Here is a 16,529-nt window from a genome sequence, read left to right on the forward strand (position 1 = left end):
ACAACACCTCAGATCATATCAATCTCATACAGGGGGACAGAGGATGTCTCTCCAGCTCCTCAGCAGTGAGAAAGGCCTTGATACAACACCTCCGATCATATCAATCTCATACAGGGGGACAGAGGATGTCTCTCCAGCTCCTCAGCAGTGAGAAAGGCCTTGATACAACACCTCAGATCATATCAATCTCATACAGGGGGACAGAGGATGTCTCTCCAGCTCCTCAGCAGTGAGAAAGGCCTTGATACAACACCTCCGATCATATCAATCTCATACAGGGGGACAGAGGATGTCTCTCCAGCTCCTCAGCAGTGAGAAAGGCCTTGATACAACACCTCAGATCATATCAATCTCATACAGGAGGACAGAGGATGCGTCACAAATGGCAAACTATTCCCACAATAGTGCACTACTTTTGACCAGGGCACTATATAGGGAATAGGGTGCCATTTGGTATGCACACTGCTGTAATAGGCAGCCAAGACCCGGCAGCAGGAGACGGTTGTAGCCTGAACACAAACCCTCCTTTACACTACTTTACCAATACATTTCTCATCTGTCCCGGTCCACAGCACCAAAGCATTCATTGTAAGTAAGTGGGGCTTGTTGTCATTCCCAGCCAGGTGTGTGGTGTGTAATATGGGTCAGAGCCCTGTAGTACAGCATGCCCAGGCCCAGTGGTGGAGGTTTCTGTGCTGCAGTGTCTTGTTTCATTAACAGGTCAGCCTGATTATACGTGTGTAGTGAGGAGGACCAGTGGTAAGGGAAGTGGCCTGGTTATCACACAGGGGAGGGGCTTACACACTTAAATATGAGAAGTTGTTACCGGGTAAGATCTGGGATTAGCTTAAACCTCCCTGCATTACTATGCTTTGTGCCATACAAGGCATGAATATGTGTCTGGATTTGGCCATGTGTCTTGAAGTTGGTGTGTGTTGGGGTGGAAAGGGGAAACGAAGGCCTTTCCTGAGCTTGGTGGAAGGTGAAGGAAGCAGCCCTGAGAAACTGGCAACAAACACCCCAAACACACACCACTCCCTACACACACACACGTGTCCCAAAGCACCTCAACAGGCTCCTAGAACCCCCCCCACACGCACAAAACCAAGGCCTTGGTGTCCTTTTGACCTAACGCCTTGCATTGCTTCCATCACCAAGGTCTACCTTTCAGTTGAATATACACCTGGCCTAGGACAACACATGCAGTTGTCCTTGCTCCGATGGCTCGGTTGGTTAGAGCATGGTTCTTGCACCACCAGGGTTGTGGGTTTGATTCCAGCATGAGACTAAATGCGACCACTGAATTAGCATATTGTTCTCCGCCAATGGTGATGTCAAGAAGTTTCCACCCCTGGACCCCATGTAAACACTATGCTCACATGGGAGCCCCACACAGCCAGAGTAGTGGTCTGGTCTACACACAGACAGACCCACAAAGCTCTGATGCACATGGAGACGGTTTACCACTGTCACAGAGTGAGTGAGTGCTTGCGTCGGTGGGTGGGGACTGTGTGTTTTTGTGTGTGTTGAGCATGAGTGTATAGGGTGTGTGTGAGGTTTGGGTTGTTTGTGTGTGTTTTCACATATGCGTATGTGCAAGAGAAAGTGTTCCAGTAAGGCCCTAAGTACAGTGAGATTGACCATGTGACATATTGAGTCTAAAGCTGATAAATCATTTGTTTATTCCAACAATGTCTCCTCCCACTTGAAAGCTCAAGAATGAAAATGAACTGGGTTGTACTGTAAAGAGGTGAGGTGCATCACAGCATCTCACTTCTGACCTGTAAACCCCAGCTAGTGAGTTACTGGAACACTACCTCTGTACTGTACTTTACCACACGCTCAGTATTTTACCAGGCAGATGTCCATTTGCAAAGTAGGTTATTGATTTTATTTCAACCTGAAAATGAGATCAAAGAATTTAGTTAAGGTCACTGAATAGTAATGATGCAGAGGGAAAACATGCTCATCACAGTAGCTCATTATTCAAACTATTTTGCCCTTTTCTCAGTTTGTTTTTCAGAACATGAGGTCTTCCTCAGTGAATGCAATTTTCAACCTTAGTTTGAATATTCTAATGCTTTAATGTCCCCCTTGATCTCTGACAATATCAAGGCTACTTCAGTATTTTTGTATGTTTTTTATTCTGGATCCTGGGGTGCAATAACATACAACACATACCACATTATTACACACTACTCTACCACGACAATACAACACATTATTAGTCTGTACAGCAAGCCTCCTGTGTTAGTCTGTACAGCAGCCTCCTGTGTTAGTCTGTACAGCAGCCTCCTGTGTTAGTCTGTACAGCAGCCTCCTGTGTTAGTCTGTACAGCAGCCTCCTGTGTTAGTCTGTACAGCAGCCTCCTGTGTTAGTCTGCATGTAAGAGACCGGAGTTGAATTATTCAAAGCTGTAAGAGCTTGTCCTGGTACTTAGTTAGTACTTACCTCGTAGTATGACACTGCAGTCTCTCTCTAGCCCTTTCCCTCTTAGAAAAAAAGGGTTCTGTAAAGAGGGTTCTATGAGAGCGAGAGAGTCACAGAAGGGAAATGAACAGATGGATGGATTTATGAAAGGAATAAAGACAGCTCATAGACTGATAGAACAAATTAGTGTTGAAGTAGAGGAGAGCACCTGTCATCATCCAATCTATAATCTGACTATCACTGTTAGGGGGGAAAAGCTATTCAGCGCCAAATGCTAACAGAGGGTGGCCTCAGACAGTCTTCATGCTGCTGACTGTTTAGTGCTTATGCTAACCCAGGGTTGTGTTGATTGTGTGCTGAGTTTTAGGCTGCTACACTATTAAACTATTCTTATCTCAGTGTTGACTGTGTGCTTAGAGAGTACAGAGTAAATACAGAGTAAAAACACTGAGTGAGAATATATACTGAGTGTACAAAACATTAAGGACACCTTGCTAATATTGAGTTGCATACCCTTTTTACAGCCTCAATTAGTCGGGGCATGGGACTCTACAAGGTGTCGAAAGCGTTCCACAGGGATGCTGGTCCATGTTGACTCCAATGCTTCCCACAGTTGTGACAAGTTGGCTGGATGTCCTTAAGGTGGTGGACCATCTTGATACACATGGGAACTGTTGAGTGTGAAAAACCCAGCAGCGTTGCAGTTCTTGAGACAAACCAGTGGCACCTACTACCATACTCCGTTCAAAGGCACTTAAATACACTGCTCAAAAAAATAAAGGGAACACTAAAATAATACATCCTAGATCTGAATGAATGAAATATTCTTATTAAATACTTTTTTCTTTACATAGTTGAATGTGCTGACAACAAAATCACACAAATATTATCAATGGAAATCAAATTTATCAACCCATGGAGGTCTGGATTTGGAGTCACACTCAAAATTAAATTGGAAAACCACACTACAGGCTGATCCAACTTTGATGTGATGTCCTTAAAACAAGTCAAAATGAGGCTCAGTAGTGTGTGTGGCCTCCACGTGCCTGTATGACCTCCCTACAACGCCTGGGCATGCTCCTGATGAGGTGGCGGATGGTCTCCTGAGGATCTCCTCCCAGACCTGGACTAAAGCATCTGCCAACTCCTGGACAGTCTGTGGTGCAACGTGGCGTTGGTGGATGGAGCGAGACATGATGTCCCAGATGTGCTCAATTGGATTCAGGTCTGGGGAACGGGCGGGCCAGTCCATAGCATCAATGCCTTCCTCTTGCAGGAACTGCTGACACACTCCAGCCACATGAGGTCTAGCATTGTCTTGCATTAGGAGGAACCCAGGGCCAACCGCACCAGCATATGGTCTCACAAGGGGTCTGAGGATCTCATCTCGGTACCTAATGGCAGTCAGGCTACCTCTGGCGAGCACATGGAGGGCTGGGCGGCTCCCCAAAGAAATGCCACCCCACACCATGACTGACCCACCGCCAAACCGGTCATGCTGGAGGATGGTGCAGGCAGCAGAACGTTCTCCAGACTGTCACGTCTGTCACATGTACTCAGTGTGAACCTGGTTTCATCTGTGAAGAGCACAGGGCGCCAGTGGCGAATTTGCCAATCTTGGTGTTCTCTGGCAAATTAAAAACGTCCTGCACGGTGTTTGGCTGTAAGCACAACCCCCACCTGTGGACGGCGGGCCCTCATACCACCCTCATGGAGTCTGTTTCTGACCGTTTGAGCATACACATGCACATTTGAGGCCTACTGGAGGTCACTTTGCAGGGCTCTGGCAGTGCTCCTCCTGCTCCTCCTTGTACAAAGGAGGAGGGAGCGGTCCTGCTGCTGGGTTGTTGCCCTCCTACGGCCTCCTCCACGTCTCCTGATGTACTGGCCTGTCTCCTGGTAGCGCCTCCATGCTCTGGACACTACGCTGACAGACACAGCAAACCTTCTTGCCACAGCTCGCATTGATGTTCCATCCTGGATGAGCTGTACTACCTGAGCCACTTGTGTGGGTTGTAGACTCCGTCTCATGCTACCACTAGAGTGAAAGCACCGCCAGCATTCAAAGTGACCAAAACATCAGCCAGGAAGCATAGGAACTGAGAAGTGGTCTGTGGTCCCCACCTGCAGAACCACTCCTTTATTGGGGGTGTCTTGCTAATTGCCTATAATTTCCAACTGTTGTCTATTCCATTTGCACAACAGCATGTGAAATGTATTGTCAATCAGTGTTGCTTCCTAAGTGGACAGTTTGATTTCACAGAAGTGTGATTGACTTGGAGTTACATTGTGTTATTTAAGTGTTCCCTTTATTTTTTGGAGCAGTGTATTTTGTCTTGCCCATTCAACCTCTGAATGGCACACATACAAAAGCCATGTCTCAATTGTCTCAAGGCTTAAAAATCCTTATTTCACCTGTCTCCTCCCCTTCATCTATACTGATTGAAGTGGATTTAACAGGTGACATCAGTAAGGGATCATAGCTTTCACCTGGATTCACCTTGTCAGTCTATGGCATGGAAAAAGCAGGTGTCCTTAATGTTTTGTACACTCAGTGTATATTATATGTACTGTATGTACATACAAAATTATTATAATTTTTCTTTATAGTAATAAATTATTACTATGTCACTTTATTAGCATCAGGCTAATAGATACTTTAAGTACTGAGGCAGCACTCAGGTCTCTGTGCTACTGGCCCTGTTTTGAGTTAGCTGGATGCTAACTGTATCCCCCTCACCTGTGTTTTATGTTAGCTGGATGCTAACTATGCTAACTCCCTCTCCTTGTCTATGTTCCAGGGAAGCCCCACAGCATTGAGAGCTCGGAGCGCGTGCAGCTGTCGGGGACCTATAACGTCCGCAAAGGGAAACTCCTGCTACCAGTAAACCGGTGGACCAGACGCCAGGTCATCCTGTGTGGCACCTGCCTCATCGTCTCCTCCGTCAAAGACAGCCACATGGGCAAGATGCACATCCTGCCCCTCATCGGAGGAAAGGTACAGTAAGACACGGACTGCTGTTACTTACACCATAGAAATAGAATGACTAGAATATACATCCCCATTCAGTAGAATCACAAAGTTTCAACAAACCTCCCTTTACTGTGTCATCACCAACTTTCCTATTCCATTTCCATTTGTCTTCATTCTTGTGTCATCAGTGTGCAATCATAGAGATAAATCAACAGTCTTTAATCAACTCAGGGACAGAATCCTGGTGAAGGGCCAATAAGCCATCATTGCAAATCAATGTTAACTCTTCCAACGTCTTATTTCTTATCTTTTTTCCCCACATGATGAAGTACTCTATACCCTCAATGAATTCTCAGCCTATTTACCTTGTCTTCCAATTTAAGTCTTATGGTGGTTCTGCCTAGTTTCCCTATAAATACATTTTCTGGCTTGGCATTTCTCATTCCAAAAGGGGAATTAGGGAGGTAGCCGTTGGTTAATGGCTGTTATCCCTTTATGGCTTTATGGCTGTGTATCAGCAGCACGGAAGGATAGACCGGCCCATTGAATAAGCCCTAAGGGCCCTCCTGAAAGAGGCTTTCGATCACCCTGCCTCACACTGTAGCTAGCTATACAAAGGACTGTCCACATCCCACCACATCCACAGCTCAAACATCATGTCATGCACAAGACACAACTTCTAGATCACCATTCATCTCCACAGTGTGTGTGTGCATGAGTGCATGTACCGTATGTGTGTGTTTGCGTATGCAATTATAATCCTATCTACATGTGCATACATGTTCGTGTGTGTCTATATTTACGCTTGACGGAAAATTGCAGACTAAGGCCATTTAATATGAACATCTTAATCTCTGCTGCTGATGTCACTTAACAGAGCCATGATCTGTTAAATAGAAGAGATTCACAAATAGGGATTGTCTGGTCTACTGAAAAGTCCCTGGGTTATTATTGGTTTATTCGGATCCCCTTTAGCTTTTGCCGAAACAGCAGTTACTCTTCCTTGGGTCCACAAAAACATGACAAATAACAATACACTGGTACACTGAGACAAGAACAGTCACACAAATGATCTCTCCCTCAAAGTGTGGGCGTCTGTGTGTGTGTTCTTTGTTCAGTCAGTGGCCCTAAAGATGTTTAGCTTGTGTGTCTAAACCTAAAAGGTGTGTATGTTGTCTTTCACAATTCCTGACATCTTATCCTAGTAAAAATTCCCTGTCTTAGGTCAGTTACGATCACCACTTTATTTTAAGAATGTGAAATGTCAGAATAATAGTAGACTGATTTATTTCAGCTTTTTTCACATTCCCATTTTCACATTCCCATTGAGTCAGAAGTTTACATAAACTCAATTAGTATTTGGTAGCATTGCCTTAAACAATTTAAACTTGGGTCAAATGTTTTGGGTAGCCTTCCACAAGCTTCCCACAATAAGTTTGGTGAATTTTGGCCCATTCCTCAGCTGGTGTAACTGAGGCAGATTTGTAGGCCTCCTTGCTCGTGCACACTTTTTCAGTTCTGCCCACACATTATCTATAGGATTGAGGTCAGGGCGTTGTGATGGCCACTCCAATACCTTGACTTTGTTGTCCTTAAGCCATTTTGCCACAACTTTGGAAGTATGCTTGGGGACACTATCCGTTTGGAAGACCCATTTGCAACCAAGCTTGAACTGACTGATGTCTTGATGTTGCTTCAATATATCCACATAATTGTTCTTCCTCATGGTGCCATCTATTTTGTGAAGTGCACCAGTCCCTCCTGCAGCAAAGCACCCCCACAACATGATGCTGCCACCCCTGTGCTTCACTGTTGGGATGGTGTTCTTCACTTGCGAGCCTCCCCCTTTTTCCTCCAAACATAACGGTGGTCATTATGGCTAAACAGTTCTATTTTTGTTTCGTCAGACCAGAAGACATTTCTCCAAAAAGTACAGTCTTTGTCCCCATGTGCAGTTGCAAACCGTAGTCTGGCTTGTTTGTTGGTTTTGGAGTAGTGGCTTCTTCCTTGCTGAGCAGCCTTTCAGGTTATGTCGATATATGACTCGTTTTACTGTGGATATAGATACTTTTGTACCCGTTTCCTCCAGCATCTTCACAAGGTCCTTTGCTGTTGTTCTGGGATTGATTTTCACTTTTCACACCAAAGTATGTTCATCTCTAGGAGACAGAACGCGTCTCCTTCCTGAGCGGTATGACAGCTGCGTGGTCGTATGGTGTCTATACTTGCATACTATTGCTTGTACAGATGAACGTGGTACCTTCAGGTGTTTGGAAATTGCTCACAAGGATGAACCAGACATGGAGATCTACAATATTGTTTTTGAGTCAAGCAAAGAGGCACTGAGTTTGAAGGTAGGCCTTGAAATACATCCACAGGTACATCTCCAATTGACTCAAATGATGTTAATTAGCCTATCAGAAGCTTCTAAAGCCATAACATCATTTTCAGGAATTTTCCAAGCTGTTTAAAGGCACAGTCAACTTAGTGTATGTAAACTTCTGATGAACTGGAATTGTCATACAGTGAATTATAAGTGAAATAATCTGTCTGTAAACAATTGTAGAAAAAATGACTTGGCTCAGGGACCAAATAGATGTTCTAACCGACTTGCCAAAACTATAGGTTGTTAATAAGAAATTTGTGGAGTGGTTGAAAAACAAGTTTTAATGACTCCAACCTAAGTGTATTTAAACTTCCAAATTCAGCTGTATGTCTTACCCTGAAGGTGTGTGTGTGTGTGTGTTTTCTCTTGCCCTAATGGTGTGTGTGCAGGTGGAGGAGGTGAAGAAGCACAGCCACTCCCTGTCGTTCAGCTCAGCAGGGCCCCAGAGCCAGACCTACTATGTCAGCTTTGACAGCTTCACTGAACACCTGCGCTGGCATAGACACGCAGCCAAGGTACATTCACACAGTGTGCAGAGGAGTACAGCTCTGAGTGGCACAATATGAGATCCACAATAGCTTCCAGAGGTGTAACACATATATGCTCACTCTCTCATGATCTCTCCTCTTCTTCATCCAAAGTGATGTAGGCCAAAGCCAGAACCTATTTTCTAAATATTATCAGGGACGAGCAGGTCATGGAAGCCCAGGGGAACACTCCGAATAGAACCTGGAACTAGGAGGAGGAGTGGCACAAGCACAAATCAGACTGTAGAGTAGCTAGTTAATCATGTTCAGTGTGGGGAGTATTGTAGAGTACGGTGGTAAGGCGAGTATTGCGGAACTGGATTAAGTATTCAGTAGGATGGGCCACTATGACAGACAGCAGTAGATGTGCAGTAGATAGTATTTGGCCTGTTTGGTCCTGTCTCACTCACGGTTGACATCCTGACTTTCTCATTTTAAAAAGCTTGACACACACACATCCCAGCAGTCGAGATAATCATGTTTCACACCAGGTTTCCCTTTCTTTCCATCCCCTCCCCCGGTGGGTCAGATGGTGTCCCAGAGGATCAACTCTGTGGACTTGTCCTGCTGCAGTCTGGAGCAGCTGCCTCCCAACCTCTTCTACAGCCAGGACCTCACCCACCTCAACCTCAAACACAACTTCCTCCCCACAGACCACCGTCTACACCAGCTACAGAGGTAGGTGGTACCATCCAGGGGAAAGGTCTGGGCTGGAATTATATGAGATGAGTTTTATGGCCTGGTACTAGGCTTGGCCTGGTAAGGTTGCATTGCCTTGACGGATCTGGGTATAGCATGGTTTGGCTGGGCCACAATAAGGTAGGGCTGGAGCTAGACTGTGCTCGACTAGACTGGACTAGCCTAAATTGGAGTGGAATTGTCAGAATAGTGCTGGACTTAAGATGAATGAATAAGGTAGTGTCAGTCAGTTGGCTTAGGACAAGGCCTAGTAGAGCTGGGCAGGGTAAGGCTGGCCTGAGCTGGGTTGGTCAGGACAGGGCCTAGTTGGGTTGGTTTGTCTACTAGAGTAGCCCAGACCTGTCTGCCTCTGCAGGAAGGCTTTTAATATGGCCTGCCTCCCTCCTTCACTCTCCCTTTCAGTACTCCTCAGAGGGCACCATCTGGCCCCAGATTAACCTAACATAGCAGGTGTAAAAGAAACGCCTGAAAGTACATCCCCAACATACTGGTCTTGACCTGAAGAAAAAAATGTCTGGGAAGGTCCTGCACTGTCCAACCAATCCAGTAAATGTGAAGGAGGAGTTAAAATGGAGTGTCGCCGTGTTAACGTCCAAAAGCCTGTGTCACGTCCAGGCTCTCTTTCCACTTTCCCTGAATACCGGAACAGACTCGGCAGTGGCTAGCCCCAGATTAAAGCATACAGCCAAGATGTACTGTACAGTGTGTGTGGGTGTGCTCGCACACCAGTCACAGCCCATTTTAGGATACTAGCCAGAAAATAATTTGCCATTTAACTGCACGTGTGTGTCCTTGTACTCTGAGAGAAGAGCAGAGTGGGGAATTGTATGTGTGTGAGAGAGTATATTGGGTTGTGTGTGTGTGTGTGTGAGGTTGGTTGAAGGCTGCAGAACTGGGACCTGGAGAACCCTGAAACAGTGGGTTCCTGTTTGATCATTGCAGATTAGAGTAGTGTGTGAATTTGCCCTTCCGACTCTGAATACACATTTGCTCTCTTCATTTGACCAGCTTCTCACAGCAGGAAAATAATCTTTCAGCAACAGGAAATGTGAAATATTATGTGGATAATAACTCATGGACATTTTTGTAGGGGTTGATACATTTTTTGTTAGTGCAAATCAAGTCTGACAATTAAGTGGAAATTAGAAACTTTAGAAGCCTTTAATATACTACAAGTTTGCATTTCCTGTTACAACAACAGACTGATCAAATGATGAGAGAACATCTGTATGTGCCAGGACCGACAGGTTCAAGATGAAATGAGGCTCTGGCATGGCATATAATGATTTGCTGTTTCATATTCTGCTGATAATTACCATTTAAAAGACAGACATGACAGATGAAAAGCTGCTAGTTTGGTGCCTAAAAGATGTGGTTGTTTATGTATGAGAGTTTAATTGCTACAGAGCATCCCTGCTGGTCAGACAGACAGTTTTGTACTAATTAGTATGGTATATACAATAGTGGAGAGCGAGGGGAATGGTAGTAATGAAAAAAGATGGTGTGAGATGATGACTACACAGGTAGTGTCTTTTCTCTCTCTCTACCTCTCTGTCCCAGCCTCCTGGCCTCCCTCACTTAGCTGGAATTAAATTGCCATGCAAATCAGTACCCCTGTCATCTAGCTTCCCTTTCCCTCCTAACAAATGATGAAGGGTGTGCCTGCCTGCCTGTGAGCATGTGTGTGTGTGCGTGCCTGCCTGCCTGCCTGCGAGCGTGTGTGTGTGCACGTGTGTGCGTGCCTGCCTGCGAGCATGTGGGTGTATTTGTTTGTGTGTGTGCAATTGAATGCATTACCAGACTAAAAGGCAGCAGACTTGTCTGTGAGGTTATCAGCTTTGATGCTAACATGGCAAACGGCCCATGAGGGGTGGGTTATATATCCTCCCGTCCCCTAGGGATGACTTGACTGAAGGTCACTGATCTACTATAGGACATTAAGCCAAATGCCACTTGCCTCTGATGTTGCTACTGACAACAAGCTCTGCTTGTTCTCAACATGACAATGTGAAGGGTTTCCACTATGATGTGCTGAAGGTTCTGTCGCTGACATGGAGTCAGACCGCTGACATGGAGTCAGACCGCTGACATGGAGTCAGACCGCTGACATGGAGTCAGACCGCTGACTTCTTTCTCTCTACCCACATCTCTTTTCGCTCTCCTCTCACCACCACCCCTCTCTTCTATATCTCTCTGACAGGTTCTCTCGTTTGCGGAGCCTCAACCTGTCTAATAACCAGCTGGGTCAGTTCCCCATGGCCATCTGTGACATCTCCACCCTCACCGAGGTCAACCTCAGCTGTAACTACCTGACCAATGTGGACCAAGCTGTGGGATCCATGACCAAGTAAGATTCCAGAAGTGTCTAGGGGTCAGGGGGCATATACAGAGACACAGGTTCCTTCCCATGGCACCCTATTTACCATAGTGTGTGATGCTTCAGACCAGAGCCTGCGGAGTTAACTTCATGGGGTGATATTTGGGACACACATACAAGGGGTCACAGGGAATATACATAGATGTCGAGGTAGATGTCACCCTTAACCACAGTTCTAGGATCAGATGACCTCACCCCTAACCTCCTAAAGAAGAAGACATATTTGACCCTTTATCAGTGGTTAGGGGCAGTTTCCAACTACTTCAGACACCGTCAGGAGGCTCTCTGAAATGTTATGAATATATGAAATACAATAAATATTTAAGAGGTTATTGTCTAATGATCTGACAGGGGAAAAGGGATAGTAGTTCAGACTGGGGCATTAATCTAGGACAGGAGAGAGAGACTGTGATAAGGTGATGCGTGCTTCCTCTCAGCAGCAGCATAGCTGAGCACCTCTCCTCTCATATGATGGAAGGATCTGGAAAACAGCCTATGGCTTCCCCAATAAGCCCTCTCGGCCTCAAAGCTAATGCTGACACCTACTGGCTGTAGCGAGGTTGACCTTAGTATCAGAATGTGGTGAAGAACGGTGTTCAAAAGGGACTTAACAGTTTGATGAAACTCTTTTGATTTGTACTTGATCACCATGCATTGGACAGGGATTCCTGAAAGAACAAGAGAAATGTCAGAAAAATCTGAACTGATTTGTACTCGGGGCTCTAAAGTGCGACCATTTTGGTTGTATATAAACCTATATATTTTGCTGTGCTGCCTGATATTTTGGGAGCACCCGTGCGAGAAAACATTTTACCCATATAATAATTGTTGTAATGGTTAGGCTTCGCTGAACCGTTGTTCCCAAGTGCCCTAGAGGAAAGGTGTTACTGTGAAGGCTGCACCATTACCAAAAAGAAAAGTTTGTTTCTAGCGGAAACATTTCAAAAGATATGACCCATATTACCAGCGCTATGTTTTACATTCATAAACCATGTTGCGGGCCGTTCTAAAACTGCTCCTGAGTATTATTTGACACCTTGTTTAGTCATGTTACTTCTTTAGCTTCTTAGTTAACAACCTGGTTACATTACCAGTACATCCAAACATGTGGGGTACAGAAATAAAAAGTGATAGCAAAGACAGAACAGTATGGAGATGGGAAGAAACTGCTTCTTCAATAGAAATGCCCAATAACGCTTGTAGGCGATGTCATGGCGACATTGGCTAGCTAAGCTCATGCGCAGAAAAACGCAATCTGGTCTAATTGTCATATGGCTGACCCCATTGTCACGTTGATTTTGTCCATCCACACCAGACGTGATCAGGACACGCAGGTTGAAGTTGAAATATCAAAACGAACTCTGAACCAACTATATTCATTCGGAGACAGGTGGAAACACATATTAACCATTCATAGACAGCTAGCTAGCTAGCTTGCTGTTGCCAGCTAATTTGACCTGGAATATAAACATTGGGTTGTTATTTTACTTAACATACACAAGGTCCTTTTTTTTGTGGATCTTGGTAGATTTTTTTTTTTACACATTTTGAATCACAAAATTGTGTGTTCTCTCAAATTAGGGATTTCAGTAACAGATAGTTTCAGTCAGAAATGGATGTAATTATGTTGCAGCTTCAGCAACTCGGACAGTGTGAAGGTGCTGTTATGTGGTGGTCGCTGCAGCATGGAGGAGGGAGGCAACCTGTGCTGTCATTTTTTTTTAAACACAGCGCAGCAAGTCTGAGCGCGGCCCAGCACAATCAAATCAATTGCGGTCAGAAATTGTCTTAATTATTTCATCATACAGTGCGCTTAAAGCATCAGACAAGCTCAGTGCATGTACTTGATTTGATTGACACACATTGGATGTGTCTATATGGAAAAATATGCGTGTGAACAATCAGCACAACTCGGATATAACGTTTCTGAAATGCCACGTGCGTCCCCTTAATTCAGTGCATTTGCAACAACCTAACCATTATGAAACTTATATTCGATCAAATAAGGTTCACGTAGAAAATTAGAGATTACATGTTTTGTTGCCCAAATTCGACACTCATCATCCACCATACCAAAATTGCGCACTTTGTGGACTTATTTTCATGAATAGATTTTGGGCAGAATAAACCCTCTGTCATAGGAAATTAATGAATGACAGATCTCTTGGATATTGTCACTCACAAACTTGACTTTCTTAAAGAGACAGTGTTCAATTTTCAATGTAATGCATCAATATATAAATAGTGCTTGTACACGATGTAGAAACCTAATATTCCACCAATGAATTTTGTAACTTCAGTGACAGGTTTTTGTATAAAAATGTCTTTACAGGGTTACATATATGATTCTAGGGAACAACGTGTATTTCAAAAGTAGCTTTAATTCATACAGTATAAGCCTAATAGAGGCTATATGCAATCAAATAAAACATCTATTATTATTTTCTGGTGCTCCGTAAATGTTTTGTTGTGCTCTTAACTTTTTAAAGCTGGGGGCACCCGCACCCTCTCTGAACTATATAACGCTTCTTCGATGTGCAGAGTCATTCTGATGCATTAGAAGTTTTTCACATGAAGTTAAAGTGCTATCTACTCACACCATGCTCTCCCTTCCGTCTCTCTCTCTCTCTCTCTCTCTCCTCTCTCTCTCTCTCCTCTCTCCTCTCTCTCCCTTCAGTCTGCAGACGTTTCTCCTGGACGGTAACTGTCTGAGTGAGTTACCCAGTGAGCTGGGCTCTCTCCAGAGACTGGGCTACCTGGGCCTGTCCTTCAACCAGTTTACCCACGTGCCCCAGGTGCTGGAGCGGCTGACCTCCATGGAGAGACTATGTATGGCTGGAAACAGCCTGGACACACTGGTGCTGCAGAGCTTCAGACTGCTCCGGTTCAAACATGTCGACCTACGGTATGCGGCTAGATAGATAGACAGGCAAGCAGGCAGAGACACTCTTGCACTCTTTATTCAGATCCTATCTCCAGTCACAGTGTATCTTCATAACAAGCAGATAACAGGCTTTGCACCCAGCCCAAACCATCTGGTGTCCCATTTTTTTCCCCCATTGCATGTACAGAAATGGCAGATACATGGAGACTTGGTCACAAGATGAACACCAAGCGTCTTGTGATCTGATAACAATGTATACCTAGCCGGAATCACGTCTAAACACCTGGAGGGAAACATTTAATCTCACTGATTTTGGTCACAATCCAATCACACAATGCTTATAATCCCATCCATGTGTAGACACGTTTGACTGGAGTTACAGCATCTCTCTATTGCAAAACTCAAACTGAGAGGAAGCTATACTGTATGAGTGGAAAACCAGACAAACAGACAGTCACTATGAAACAGAACCAGGCTAAACAGACAATCGGTATGGGACAGAACCAGACTAAACGGGCAAAGACAGAGGTCAAGGTACATGTTGCCTTTAACCACAGATCTAGGATCAGATGATCTCACAGAATCAGGCTAAACAAACAGTCAGTATGGAACAGAATCACCCTAAACAGACAATTAGCTTGGAAAAGAACCAGGCTAAACAGACCGTTAGCTTGGAACCAGGCTAAACAGAGTCAGTTCGGAAAGTCTCGTAATTATTACTAGAGCGGTGTTCTCCCTCCTGCTTGGCAAAGAGCAGGCCTTGAGTGACTTAACATTATTTGTCTAGTTAATACATCACTTCTCACAGTGTTAGGAGATAATGTGTATTTTCTCTAGATCATGTTCTCAAGCTCAGGACCAAAGATCACACATGAGTGTAGATAGAGATGATGATGGTGAGATGTGTTCTGTTCTTTTTGTCGGTGGGTGCAGCTTTTTCCAGTCTTGTCCAAAAAAACGTAGAAATGTGCCAAGTGTCAGGTCAGTTAATGAGTAACCCTGATGGTGAATACACACTGATAGGGCCATTGAGGTCAGACCTTAAACCTGAAGTATACCTTTGTTAAGTCACACATCCTATATGAAATATCAGACCATCTATTGAAGATTGATTCAATATACTTAATGTGTTCATTTCAATAAAACTCAGGTGTCAACCACAAAATGACAACCGGTCATCAAAGTTGATTTCAAATCGAATTCCCTTCAGTTGACAACTCGATCAAGTATCCATCCATACAGACATTGATTTTGATCTGACGTCTGTGTCCGGAGGGTTAATTATGCTACGGACCATACTGCCTACTGTACAGTTATGTGAGAGCTCTGACCTCTGTGCCATCAGGCTGAATAAGATCCGGGTGGTGGTTCCAGACGAGCCAGACCTGCTGAGACACGTGACCCAGCTGGATGTGCGTGACAACGGGCTGGAGGAGCTGGATGCCTCCCTGTTTCCCCACCTGGAGGTCCTCCACTGTGAGAGGAACCACATTGTCACCCTCAAGGCCAAGGGCTCTATGCTCAAGGCTGTCTACGCACAGAACAACGGTGAGTCCCCAGTTAGAGTCCATCTATGCCTGCTGTACTTGTAATAGTGTAGGTTGAAGTTGCCCCTAGACACTGATCTTGGGCCAGTTTAGCATTTTCCACACCAACAATTACGGTTAGGATTGGGGGAGTTGAAACTGATCCTAGATCTGTAAATAGCCTGTGCCATTCTCAATCTCCGTCACTGCATTTCTCTGTCACTACCTAGCTACAGTATCTGGTTCCATGTGTCATGTCACACATGCTGGTGGTTTAGTGCTCTTGTTGTCTTCTACAGATCTACAGGAGCTAGATGTCAGTCCAGTGCCATCCAACCTCACCTATATGGACATCTCCAGGTGAGGTCAATGCCCTCATATAAACACACTCAACATTGTTGAAAATACACAAACTCTCTTAAAACCTCCTCTGGATAGGACCCTTCATCTCAGTTTCCGCCTAAAATGACATACCCAAATCTAACTGCATGTAGCTCTGGACCTGAAGCAAGGATATGCATATTCTTGATACTATTCGAAAGGAAACACTTTGACGTTTGTGGAGACGTGACATTAATGTAACACAATAGATCTGGTAAAAACAGTGTTTTCTATTTTTCTATTTGTTGCGTCATCTTTGAAATGCAAAGGAAAGGCCATACATTGAGATAGGAAGGATACTTTAGAAGTTGCCCACAACATACATTCAAGAATGAGAGAGCTAC

The 16,529-nt window shown here is 44.6% G+C and overlaps 1 protein-coding gene across 1 annotated transcript in view; it reads left to right on the forward strand.

The window, feature by feature from the left end:
• Nucleotides 1-16,529, forward strand: part of LOC109874634 (PH domain leucine-rich repeat-containing protein phosphatase 1) — a 74,238-nt gene that overhangs the window by 45,175 nt on the left and 12,534 nt on the right. The window contains exons 2-8 of the mRNA XM_031809904.1: nucleotides 5,233-5,429; nucleotides 8,181-8,306; nucleotides 8,848-8,996; nucleotides 11,218-11,364; nucleotides 14,072-14,299; nucleotides 15,624-15,826; nucleotides 16,104-16,164. Coding sequence (XP_031665764.1) covers nucleotides 5,233-5,429; nucleotides 8,181-8,306; nucleotides 8,848-8,996; nucleotides 11,218-11,364; nucleotides 14,072-14,299; nucleotides 15,624-15,826; nucleotides 16,104-16,164 — 1,111 coding nt within the window. The remainder of the gene's footprint in view (nucleotides 1-5,232; nucleotides 5,430-8,180; nucleotides 8,307-8,847; nucleotides 8,997-11,217; nucleotides 11,365-14,071; nucleotides 14,300-15,623; nucleotides 15,827-16,103; nucleotides 16,165-16,529) is intronic.

This window comes from Oncorhynchus kisutch, linkage group LG30 (assembly GCF_002021735.2).
Source record: "Oncorhynchus kisutch isolate 150728-3 linkage group LG30, Okis_V2, whole genome shotgun sequence".
In the NCBI taxonomy this organism is placed as follows: Eukaryota; Metazoa; Chordata; class Actinopteri; order Salmoniformes; family Salmonidae; genus Oncorhynchus; species Oncorhynchus kisutch.